General features: G+C 42.5%; 1 protein-coding gene across 1 annotated transcript in view; it reads right to left on the reverse strand.

Moving 5' to 3' along the window:
• Positions 1-3,852: 3,852 nt before the first annotated feature.
• AFF2 (ALF transcription elongation factor 2) overlaps positions 3,853-12,674 on the reverse strand; it is a 287,858-nt gene continuing 279,036 nt past the window's right edge. Inside the window, exons 20-21 of the mRNA XM_034438607.3 lie at positions 6,640-6,854; positions 3,853-4,177 (exon numbers count right to left, since the gene is read on the reverse strand). Of these exons, the coding sequence (XP_034294498.2) occupies positions 4,056-4,177; positions 6,640-6,854 (337 nt within the window). The 3' untranslated portion in view covers positions 3,853-4,055. The remainder of the gene's footprint in view (positions 4,178-6,639; positions 6,855-12,674) is intronic.

The raw sequence follows: 12,674 nt of genomic DNA on the forward strand, positions 1-12,674 counted from the left end.
TTATTGACTGCCACCAAGTTAACCTTTAAGACTGGATTTGGAGTGGACTCAGTTGTTAAAAAAAAAAACTTGGCACGTGGACGCAAAACTTTTTTCCCCCAGATATCCCAGCAGTTTGAATCGCTGGTTTATCACTTTTTGAAATTATAGGATCATATAAGGGAATGCAGCTACGAGCGATTCTCCTCTCGATTATCTAGTGCGGATGAAATATTATTCTGCAAAGAGAATGACATAAAATGGTATTTACATGGTTACGTGTACGGAAGTTTTTCATGGATTAATTTCCCCAAACCTCTTTCCCTTTGACATTTACAGTTAAACCAGTAGTAAAATCTAAAATTTGTTACTACGGGTTCTGTGGGCGTGGCTTGGTGTGGGGGGTTAATGTGATTAGGTGGGCGTGGCCAATTTTTTTTTGCTTTTGAAACCATTTTTTCTACAACCTCTTCGGTGCAGAGGTTGTAAAAAAATGCTTTCAAAAGGCTCTGACGATCCCAGCTGAGTTGCCTGATCGGCAGAGACTTTTTTTTTTTACTTTTAAAAGCATTTTTTTCAGCCGAAGAGGTTGTAGAAACAATGCTTTTAAAAATAAAAAAAGAGACCGAACCGGGAGCATTTCGCCCCTGAGTTAAACTGTTAACATCAGTAGGACTTTCCTTATGTTTGTCCCTGAAGTTTATTCCTTCATACAGAGTCTATTTCAAGAAGAGACTGGATTGCCATTGGTCAGAAATGGTGTAGGATCTCCTGCTTGGGTGGCGGGGGGGGGGTTTCGACTAGATGACCTCCAAGGTCCCTTCCGACTCTGTTAATGTGAATATTGTGGAGGACCTGTGCTGTTTGCAAAAAGAAAAAAAAAGAAAAAAAGAAAAAAAGAAAAAGAAAAAAGAAAAAAAAGAAAAAGAAAAGAAAAAAATCAAGACGAAAATGATATTAGCCAATATCCAGTTTAAAAAGAAATTAAAAAGCAATGAATGCACTATAGTGTACCTAAAATCAAGCTTGACTGAATTCCTGTTTTTTTTTTTTTTTACTCACAGGTAAGGATTGGCGCTGTTCTAAACCAAACTGGCACCAGTCCAAAATGGATACAGCTTATAAATTAAATGATAAGATAACTCTGTAAGGCTTACCAAGGCTTACTTATTGTTTTTAGAAGGGGGAAAAAAAAATATATTTTTTGAAATTTAAGGCGGTCTGTAATGGAAGCTGACTCTGATCTTAAAGGCTTTCTTCACCTTATCCTTTGCGTTTTGGTTTCTTTTCTTTCTTTTCTTTTTGCTGTGATAAAAGAAATACACCCTGCAGCTGTTAAAGGGACTTTAATCCTGTCTTCCTTCTAATATCTCGGGGTTTTCCTCCTAGCGTTGGAAACATAGGTAGAGGCCGAACAACTGGCGGATCCTGTTTAAGAGCTCCTGGTAGGGATATCAACTGCTCGGTGCCTCGACTGGATGAACTACAGTGGGGAAAAATACGACGGGTAATTTACTATTTCTTCGACACACACGTCGCCTTCCGCCCTGGGAAAACCCTTCATCTCGCGGCCCCTCCATCTGTCGCTGTCTGCCAAAAGTTAACGGGAGGAGGACAAGAAACTTGAATTTGCTGCCTTCTTTTCCAACCCTGGTGTTTTTGGAAAAGCCTTGCCTGAGGGTTCTGAACAGGGCTGGGCTTCAAAAAATTTTAGCAAGGGGTTCTCTGTCCAGTTGCTGAGTGGGCGTGGTCATGGTGGGCGTGGCCTAGTTGGCCTCCTGCACCACGGCAGGTGGTGGTGATGTTTTTTTCCCTTCCCAGGTTTTGGAGGCTTTTTTTGAGCGAAAATGGCCTCCCCAGGCACCGGAGGCCTTCTGGAGGCCAGAAATGGGCCCATTTCCGGCCTTCCTGAACTTCCGGTAGGCCCGTTTTTCGCCCTCCCCGAGGCTCCACACGCACCCTGCACTTACCTGCATCTAAAATGGGCCGCGTGGAGACTCCTGGTAGGGGTGGGGCAGGGTGGGCGGGGCCAGCCAGGAGTGGGATTTGCGGGTTCTCCGAACTGCACAGAAACTTAGCTAGAGGTTCTCCTGAACCGCTGAGAACCCCCAGCAGCCCACTCCTGGTTCTGAAAGGATTTGAAAACTCCCAAACCTTCTCCCGTGACATGTTGGTGCTCCTATTAAAGCCATTGCCCTCCTGCAGATAGAAGATGACGCTGAACGCCTGAAGGGCTTCATTAAAACCATTTAGAGCATGGCACGTACTGCAACCCACAAAGAAGGACAGGTTTGAAAGATAGGAAGGACACCTCAGGAGCCTTGTAGTAAGGAATGAAACAAACAAACAAACAACAACCCAACACCTCTCTAGGCTATCCTAGAAATGGAGTCATTACAATGATTATACTGAGCTTTCTCAGTAGGCTTAGATAAGGGGCCATCCTAGACGAGAACCCTCCATCTCTGTTTCTCAACCTTGGCAAATTTAAGATCTCTGGACTTCAATTCCCAGAATTCCCCAGCCAGCACAACTTTGGATACAGTGAAACCTTGCTTCAACAAAACCTATTTAGCAGACTCTGGATGCAAACAATCTGGTTTCCTTTTAGACGTCCCTCTGAAACAGCTCACCAAGTCCAGCCGTCCCTTTCCCAAGAAGTCTAGAGGAGGCCATTTCAACGTATCTTTGAGCAAGGATGATATCCTCATGCAAATGAGGCAAGGAGGGTCAACGCATGTCATTTGCATAACATTACAGTTTCATTCACATGAGGACATCTTCAGACAATTGGCCTCATTTCCATCACGACATCCATTGCCGTGGTGGTAATTACGGTTGCTGTCTAATGGACATCCCTCCATCCACAAATGGCTCAATTAAATGAGATTACCTTAGTTGAATCTTATGGTAATTTGTGGAGCTGCCCCACATATTTAGAATAACAAAAAAAAATCATCCTTAATTTTTTTTAGATGAGAGAGAGAGAGAAAGAGAGAAACACAGAGAAGAGAGAGAGGAGAGAGAGAAAGGGAGGGAGAGATAAAGGAGAGAGGGGGAGAGAGAGGGAGGGAGGGGAGAGAGAGGAGAGAGAGAGAGATACAGCGAGAGAGAGAGAGAGAGAGGGAGAAACAGAGAGAAGAGAGAGAGGAGAGAGAGAAAGGGAGGGAGAAGGGGGAGAGAGGGAGGGGGAGAGAGAGAGGAGAGAGAGACACAGAGAAGAGAGAGAGGAGAGAAAGAAAGGGAGGGAGAGGGGAAGAGAGAGGGAGGAAGAGGGAGAGAGAGAGAGAGAGAGATGAGTCCTTCAGCATGGATTACTGGATACCGTTTTCATTTTAAAAGACTTCCATGGTGGTGAAATAGATTTAAAAAGGGTCTGGTTGTAGCCCCTTAAAAAAATGGAGATCCACAAATCAGAATTACAAAACGTGACATCTTACTGGCCTCTCTATAGAGATCTCCCAAAGTCTTTTGTGATACATGTGTTATGTATGTCTTGGTGTCTACGGCAGCGTGGAAATGCTTGACATCACACTTGTTTAAGGACCACACTTCTGCGATTGTAACAATGACCTCTTGTCAAGTAATAAGTCAGGACTAAACTGAGGATAGGGATGGCTTGTCTCAAAAGGACAACAGTTGTGTTGGGAAGAGGGAGGTCCTCTGCATTAATTGGCAGGCGTGAGAACTTTCCGAAAGGGGCCCTCAAAATGTTATTAACCCTTTCTCCTCAAACATACTTCTGGATCAAAGTGCAATACTGCAGGCAATGGCCATTCTGGAGGTTACAGATGGCAATATTGGCAGGATCTAGAAGTTCGTAGACCAAGGATATAACCGACGCTGGTTTAACACGAGGAACACGTACCCTGCTTGGAAGCTACATTTTCCATTTATGGCAATTCCATTTCGGACAGGTAGAACAGTTCGTGTTTTGTATAAGACAGAAAGAGAGACGGCAACAAAATTAAACTCTATGGATACAGTTACAGGAGGAAGTGGCTGTCCATCGGGGATCACCTGGGTGCCGATGAAGGAAACGGGATGGAGTGGTGACAGGGGGGGCATGGCCGTCACTACAACAAGTGTGCTTCCATGCGAAGCCAATGGAGTCCTTGACGAATGTAACGGACCAGGTTGGTCATACTGCTGTGTTGTGTCAATGGACCCATCACCAAGTCCAAGTCTATGAAGAACTCTGAAAAACAGAAAGAAGTGTTATTTTCTGCTCGTCTACTGGAGGGGCCAGTATATTCCCAAAACAAGTAGCATGCAATTTATTGGTTAGTTTTCTATGTTCCCAATTCTCTCTCTCTCTCCCCACCTCTTTCGCTATCTATCTATCTATCTATCTATCTATCTATCTATCTATCTATCTATCTATCTATCTATCTCTATCTATACATCCATATCTATCCATCTTCCATCTGTCATCTATTTATATCTGTCATCTGTCATGTCTGTCCATCTGTCCATTTATCTGTTTATCTTATCTTATCTTATCTTATCTTATCTTATCTTATCTTATCTTATCTTATCTCTCTCTCATCTCTCTCTCATCTCTCTCTCTCTATCTACCTACCTACCTACACCTCTGTCTCTCTCTCACCTGTGTCAGTCTATATCTACCTATCTACCTACCCACCTCCTATCTATCTATCTATCTATCTATCTATCTATCTATCTATCTATCTATCTCTATCTATACATCCATATCTATCCACCTTCCATCTGTCATCTATTTATATCTGTCATCTGTCATGTCTGTCCATCTGTCCATTTATCTGTTTATCTTATCTTATCTTATCTTATCTTATCTTATCTTATCTTATCTTATCTTATCTTATCTTATCTTATCTTATCTCTCTCTCATCTCTCTCTCTCTCTCTACCTACCTACCTACACTTCTGTCTCTCTCTCACCTGTGTCAGTCTATATCTACCTATCTACCTACCTCCTATCTATCTATCTGTCTGTCTGTCTGTCTGTCTGTCATCTATCTATCTATCTATCTATCTATCTATCTATCTATCTATCTATCTGTCATCTATCTATCTATCTATCTATCTATCTATCTATCTATCTATCATCTTGGAACTTATATTTAATGGACTTGTAGTATTTCAGAATGTCTAGTTTTGAACAGAATAAGGCAGGAATCAACACTAATGGATGAAACCTTGGCAAGAGTGCTAAATTTCCATGTTCTTGTCTGAGTTCAGACATGGGCCCATATATAATAGCAAGCAATGACCCCCTAGTGAGCCTTTATATTTTATAAGGGGGAGGGTATGTAGCTTGGTCTTTTACTTGGCTCTCTTTAAGAGGGTCAGGGCACCATCCCATCCTCTCACACTCCCTTTTCTCAAATCCCCTTCACACTCGGAGCCCTGGCTGATACGCTTCACAGGATTAGTCTATATGAGGAAGAAAAAACAGAAATGTTCTGGGCCTTCCCACCCATTGATTCCCCCTTTGGTGAAGAGTAATCCTCACCACAAAGAGTAACTATGCAACTCAGTGAACCAGCATATTCTATTAACCAGCAAGAAGACAAATTCCTTGTGTGTCTAATCACACTTGGCCAATAAAGAATTCTATTCTATTCTATTCTATTCTGTTCTGTTCTGTTCTGTTCCATTCCATTCTTTATTTTCTTAGTCTATTCTGTTCTGTTCTGTTCTGTTCTGTTCTGTTCTGTTCTGTTCTGTCCTGTCCTGTCCTGTTCTGCTCTGCCCTGTCCTGTCCTATCCTCTCCTCTCCCATTCCATTCTATTCTGCATTCTGCATTCTCATTCTATTCTCTATTTTATTCTATTCTATATTCATTCCATTTTCTACTCTATTCTACTCTCCTCTCTCCTCTGTATATACTCCATTCCATTCTTTATTCTCTATTTTCGTTCTATTATTTTCTATACTCTGTTCTATTCTATTCTATTCTATTCTATTCTATTCTATTCTATTCTATTCTATTCTATTCTATTCTATTCTATTCTATTCCATTCCATTCCATTCCATTCCATTCCATTCTTTATTTTCTTCTATTCTATTCTATTCTATTCTATTCTATTCTATTCTATTCTATTCTATTCTATTCTATTCTATTCTATTCTATTCTATTCCATTCCATTCCATTCCATTCCATTCCATTCCATTCTTTATTCTATTCTATTCTATTCTATTCTATTCTATTCTATTCTATTCTATTCTATTCTATTCCATTCCATTCCATTCCATTCCATTCCATTCCATTCTTTATTCTATTCTATTCTATTCTATTCTATTCTATTCTATTCTATTCTATTCTATTCTATTCTATTCTATTCCATTCCATTCCATTCCATTCCATTCCATTCTTTATTTTCTTCTATTCTATTCTATTCTATTCTATTCTATTCTATTCTATTCTATTCTATTCTATTCTATTCTATTCTATTCTATTCCATTCCATTCCATTCCATTCCATTCCATTCTTTATTCTATTCTATTCTATTCTATTCTATTCTATTCTATTCTATTCTATTCTATTCTATTCTATTCTATTCTATTCTATTCTATTCTATTCTATTCTATTCAAGAGATGCTGGGTCTAATCATTATCAACGTAGCCTCAGCAGATCTCCAAGGAGAGGGAGAAGAAGGGGAAGGAGGCGATACCTTTGTTTTCTTTTGTCAGCTTGTCGGCCATGTCCCAATGTTCGTAGCTCCGCAAGACATTGTTGGTGATGTTGACGTGGCTGGCGGCCATGTGGTGGATCCGTTGGGGGATGCTGACAGTCCCCACCGAAGAGGAGCCTGCTGTGCTTGTGGTGCTTCCAAGGTTGCTGATGGGCGAGGGGCTCAGAGACATAGGGGATGGCGTTTCTGTGCTCCTGGGAAAAGGAGGAAGATCTGTTTGATTTGATTTCTATCACACCTTGGGTTGTGAATCGATTCAACTTGATCAAACATGTCTAAGTGTAGAGCCCTTGTCATCTTCTGTTCTGACCTAGGCTTCCTTAAAAAGCAGAGGAAGCAGAGTTTTGGTCCCAACAAAACCTCTTTTATTTACAGGACTGTGAATTCCTTTCATTCACAGTCAGCAAGGCTTGTCCAAACAGTCTTTCAAAGGAATATTTATCAACACAGACCTTATCTCGCTTGGCAAGGTGCCAGATAACTAGTTTCCAAATGCAGTGTAAGTCAAAACATGGCACAGAGTCTCTTAGAGTCCAAACAGAACTTTCCACTCTTGAAACGACCGACCGAATGAATTGTTTCCTGCAAAAGCCCCCTCCCCATTCGCTCCTCTTTTGTTTCCTATGGGAGGGGCCAATCACCTCCAAGGTGTGGCTTTACTCCTGAGTCGACCCTGCTTTCTGAGTTGTTCTTGTCTTCTGGCAGCTCTGCGCATGCACACACTGGGAACGGGGTCCAGCTGTTCCTCTGCCTTGCTGCTGTCTAACTCCTCTCTGCCTCCGACGCAGAGCCCTCGTCCGAGCTTTCTCCAGCCCCCAGGACTGGCCCAAGTTCCTCCCCAACCTCCTCACTGTCCGACTCTGCTGCCAGCTCTGCTGGCTGCTGGCGGGCCACAACATCTTGATCGAACAATCTAGTCAACTTGATCAAGCAAGTCTAAGTGTAGAATCCTCGGTGGCCTCTGAGCTTGGATAAATGTCTATGGAGATTCTCAATCATCCAACTCACAGTTGTCCCAAAGGTGCTTTTTCCAAAGAGACAACTGGACTCTCTTGGGTTTTTCTTGGAAAACATTTCACTTCTCATCCAAGATGCTTCTTCAGTTCTTCTTCAGAACTGAAAGAGTTTCTTGGATGCGAAGTAAAACATTTTCAAAGCAAAAACCAAGGAACTCCAGTTGCCTTCTTGGAAAAAGCACCTTTGGCTCTTTTCTTGCAGACTTTTTCACAACCCAACTAGGGAATATCATCAGTGCGAGAAAGGAGTGAGGTTTTCTCTCTTCTTATATACAAGTGGCTCACTCTGTTAGTGGAAGTGGTCAGTGAAGAAGACCACTTGGGAATTCCTTGGAACAACCTAACCAATGTTGGACAGATTTCCCTACTCCTACCTTAGCACTGTAGCATGAAACTAAAAGTCAAAGAAAGAAACTGCAACTATATCTCCATAAACATTTAACTACAGTATACCTAAACATACATTGAAGGGACGCGGTGGCTCAATGGCTAAGATGCTGAGCTTGTCGATCGAAAGGTCGGCAGTTCAGCGGTTCGAATCCCTAGCGCCGCGTAACGGGGTGAGCTCCCGTGACTTGTCCCAGCTTCTGCCAACCTAGCAGTTCGAAAGCACGTAAAAAATGCAAGTAGAAAAATAGGGACCACCTTTGGTGGGAAGGGAACAGTGTTCCATGCGCCTTTGGCGTTGAGTCATGCTGGCCCCATGACCATGGAGATGTCTTTGGACAGCGCCAGTTCTTCGGCTTTGAAACGGAGATGAGCACTGCCCCCTAGAGTCAAGAACGACTAGCACATATGTGCAAGGGAAACATTTACCTTTACCTTTAAACATACATTTGACCTGATTCCTCCCGTCTCTAGACATGGATGATCAGCTGCTATCTAGCTTCAACCCAGTTTGTTCAGTGTTTCCCTGTTTGGAGGGGAAGAGATCAGGGATCTCTAAGAGATAGTTGAAAGCATATTTCCCAGAATTCCCTGGGCATTCTTATCACGGATGCCCCCAGGAGGAACCTCAAACTATTAACTATTAAAATCCTGGTCGGCCATCTTGATTCAGTAGGTCTCTTTCAATATACTTGTGGAGTTGCCTTCTTCTTACTCAGATGGCCTCAGCACCTTTTAAACAAATAAATATACAATTGCTCTAAATTCCTATCTTTTAGCCTCAAATCTCACCGGGATGTCCCAAAGTGATTTAGGGGCAACGTTCCAAAGAGAAATCTTTGATTAACCGCTGTCTTCAGTCGGATTTGTTTACTCGGTATGGTTGGTTGACTAATAAACACCAACGTGAAGTAGGACAAACAAAAACGATTCAGGGTTTTTTTTCCCCCTCCCCATTAAAGTCTTTCAAATTTCCCCTCATGCTGTGAAGATTATTTTCAGGCTGCTAAATTAAAAAAGTACCCAGCTAGGCAATATGTTCTCAGATCCCAAGATTCCCTACGGAAGCCAATCATGAGCCCAAAGGCTGTATCTAATTTGCATATTTTATTAACATTATTCCATTGTGCTTGACAATTAATCTGCTGGATATTGTGACAAGTGCATTTTCTGTCAGCCATTTCATTTCATTTTTTTCCTCCAGATTGAATAGTTAGCATCTGTCTTTTGCTAATATTAACCCAATTTTTTTTTTTTTGAATGCAACAGTCTAATTCGGAAAGCTGATGTGAAATATGATAGGATTCATGTCAAACTATGATGATGATGATGATGGATGGATGGTGAAGAATGACGGCAGGACACCGAGGGTCAAAATATTCGTGCGAAGCACGTAGCATGTAGTCTTTTCTTTTCTCTAAAGTATCCATGATTTTTTCAGTCTAGCTTAGTATGAAAACATAGATGGAGTTGGCGTTGAATCGGCCCCATCTCAGTTCGAAATTTGTCCTTTCAAAAATTGGCCTATTCAGCAAAGAGTTAAAAAATCGTTTTCTTCCATTGACTGTTGACTGTGGTGGTGATTGTTGGTGGGATGTTCTTCCATCTACCACTTTTGTGGAGTATCACAAAGGTTGCTTCACCACTGGAACTGCTACCACAGGTTGATGTGATTTCCACCAACTGAGATGAGGATGAGACTGAAGTCACTTGTCTCTTGTGGGAGTCTGTCTATGACTGGAGACATCATTGATTCAAGGCTACCTTTAGCCAAGAAACAGAATGATGTTTCCTTCCTTCCTTCCTTCCTTCCTTCCTTCCTTCCTTCCTTCCTTCCTTCCTTCCTTCCTTCCTTCCTTCCTTCCTTCCTTCTTCCCTCTCTCCCTCCTTGCCTCTGTTCCTCTTCCTTCCTTCTTTCCTTCCTTCTTCCCTCTCTCCCTCCTTGCCTCTGTTCCTCTTCCTTCCTTCTTTCCTTCCTTCTTCCCTCTCTCCCTCCTTGCCTCTGTTCCCCTTCCTTCCTTCCTCCCTCCCTCTGTTCCTGTTCTCCTTCCTTCCTTCCTTCCTTCCTTCCTTCCTTCCTTCCTTCCTTCCTTCTTCCCTCTCTCCCTCCTTGCCTCTGTTCCTCTTCCTTCCTTCCTTCCTTCCTTCCTTCCTTCTTCCCTCTCTCCCTCCTTTCCTCTGTTCCCCTTCCTTCCTCCCTCCCTCTGTTCCTGTTCTCCTTCCTTCCTTCCTTCCTTCCTTCCTTCCTTCTTCCCTCTCTCCCTCCTTGCCTCTGTTCCTCTTCCTTCCTTCCTTTGTTCCTTTCTTCTTTCCTCCCTCCCTCTGTTCCTGTTCTCCTTCCTTCCTTTCTTCCTTAGAAGAAGACCTTCTCCTCTTTTCAACTCTCAAATATTGTGAGGCCTTGGGAAAGGTGTTAGACCAGAAGATCTCTATGGTCCCTTCCATCCCTATGACTCTATGATAGAATTGAAGGGGGTTGGGGGGGGAAAGCTACATTATTTTACGGGGAAAAGGTTTGATATGACAGGTAGAATTAAAAAAATGGTTTTGGTAAACGAATAACTGGAATTACAACTTTTCTGGGAAGGAACCGGAAAAGAATAGAATAATCCCAGAACAAAGGATGCTGAAAATATTGTGATCTTCTCATCTCGCTTAGGAAACAGCCTGAATTATTGACTAATAATTGATGGGGAGAAAAAAATTCAATTTGCTACAATAGCTTAGCTCCTTTCCGTATAAACTGTTCTTAAACCCCCTTCCTGGGTGGTAGACAGCATCATGTAGAGTGTTAATCCTTTACTTCTGTAGGCATTCTAAGCGCTTTTAAATTCTTTGGCATCAAATCACCTGGATAGTGTTTTCTATGAAGTTGTCTTTTAAGTTACCTACTTGGTGCTCACTAATCCTCCCACGTGAATTTTCTTTTAACACCAACAATTAGGAAAACACCTGCCAGTTTAGAGTACTATGAGACAGCTGCCCCTAAGCAGAATTTTACATTCAACCCAGACTTGAGTAACCATTTTTTTTAAAAAATGCATTCGAAACTGATCAAAATTCCAAAAATCCATATAACGTGGATGGGACTTCAGAGGTATTTGATTTATCCACTGGATGGAGGGATAGAATCGAGATCACGTGAAGTGTTAATACTACTTTATCATGCCTTGGTAAGGCCACACTTGGAACATGGTGTCCAGTTTTGGTTGCCACGATGTAAAAAAAAGATGTGGAGACTCTGGAAAGAGTGCAGAGAAGAGCAACAAAGATGATTAGGGGACTGGAGGCTAAAACATATGAAGATCGGTTGCAGGAACTGGGTATGTCTAGTTTAATGAAGAGAAGGACTAGGGGAGACATGATAGCAGTCTTCCAATATCTCAGGGGCTGCCACAAAGAAGAGGGAGTCAAGCTATTCTCCAAAGCACCTGAGGGAAGGACAAGAAGCAATGGGTGGAAACTAATCAAGGAGAGAAGCAACTTAGAACTAAGGAGAAATTTCCTGACAGTCAGAACAATGAATCAGTAGAACAACTTGCCTCCAGAAGTTGTGAATGCTCCAACACTGGAAGTTTTTAAGAAGATGTTGGATAACCATTTGTCTGAAGTGGTGTAGGGTTTCCTGCCTAAGCAGAGGGTTGGACTAGAAGACCTCCAAGGTCCCTTCCAACTCTGTTATTCTGTATTGTGTATTCTGCAGATACACCTTTTATTTGCTGTAGTTCCCCCTTTCCTCCACACTACGGTAGATACTTATTAAGTATTGCTGTTCTAAGTGAAAGATCTATTAGCCTTTCTCTCACAGGATTAGAGATCCCATTTCCTTAGGAAAAGGGATCAATGACTAAATAGGAATCAGATAAGGCCTTCTGTTTTCGATTTTGCATCGTGCAAAGGCGGCAGCAACCAAGCCCTTGGTTAAGACTGGGCACTGTAGAGTCCTCACGACAATCTGAATCTCTAGAGCAGCCGTTCAGACCTCTGAAAAAAGTGTGCTGCTCAGAAGAAATGTGAAGATGGGAATGGCTGACCTCCACCTACAGGACGTCCTCGATTTACAACACTTCGTTTAGTGACCAAAATTACAACGGCCCTGAAAAAAGCGACTTATGACCGTTTTCACTCTTACGACCGCTGCTGCATTGCCATGGTCACGTGATTTACATTTGGGTGCTTGACAACCGACTCTTATTTATGATGGTCGCAGTGTCCTGGGGTCATGTGATCCCCTTTTGCGACTGACTGATAAAGCAAAGTCAACGGGGAGGCCAGATTCAATTAACAGTCGTGCAACTAATTGAACAACTGCACTTGACCACCGTGGCAAGAAAGGTCGTAAGATGAGGCAAGATCCACTTAACAAATGTCAACAGGACATTGGGCTCAAGTGAGGTCATAAGTCGAGGACTACCTGTGTTATTTGAAGCTGGTCACACCCACCATTTACACCTGTGTGATCTACAGTACTTGGTGGCCTTCAATGGCTTATCTTGGGCAGTGAAAAATGGGGAAAAAATAAGGTTGCCCACCCCATTAATGTGTTATGGTCCACCAGCAGCCAGCAGAACTGGCAGCAGTTTCAGACAGTGAGGAGGTTGGGGAGGAACA

The sequence above is a fragment of the Pantherophis guttatus genome, chromosome 12 (assembly GCF_059756535.1).
Source record: "Pantherophis guttatus breed Tessera chromosome 12, ASM5975653v1, whole genome shotgun sequence".
NCBI lineage: Eukaryota > Metazoa > Chordata > Lepidosauria > Squamata > Colubridae > Pantherophis > Pantherophis guttatus.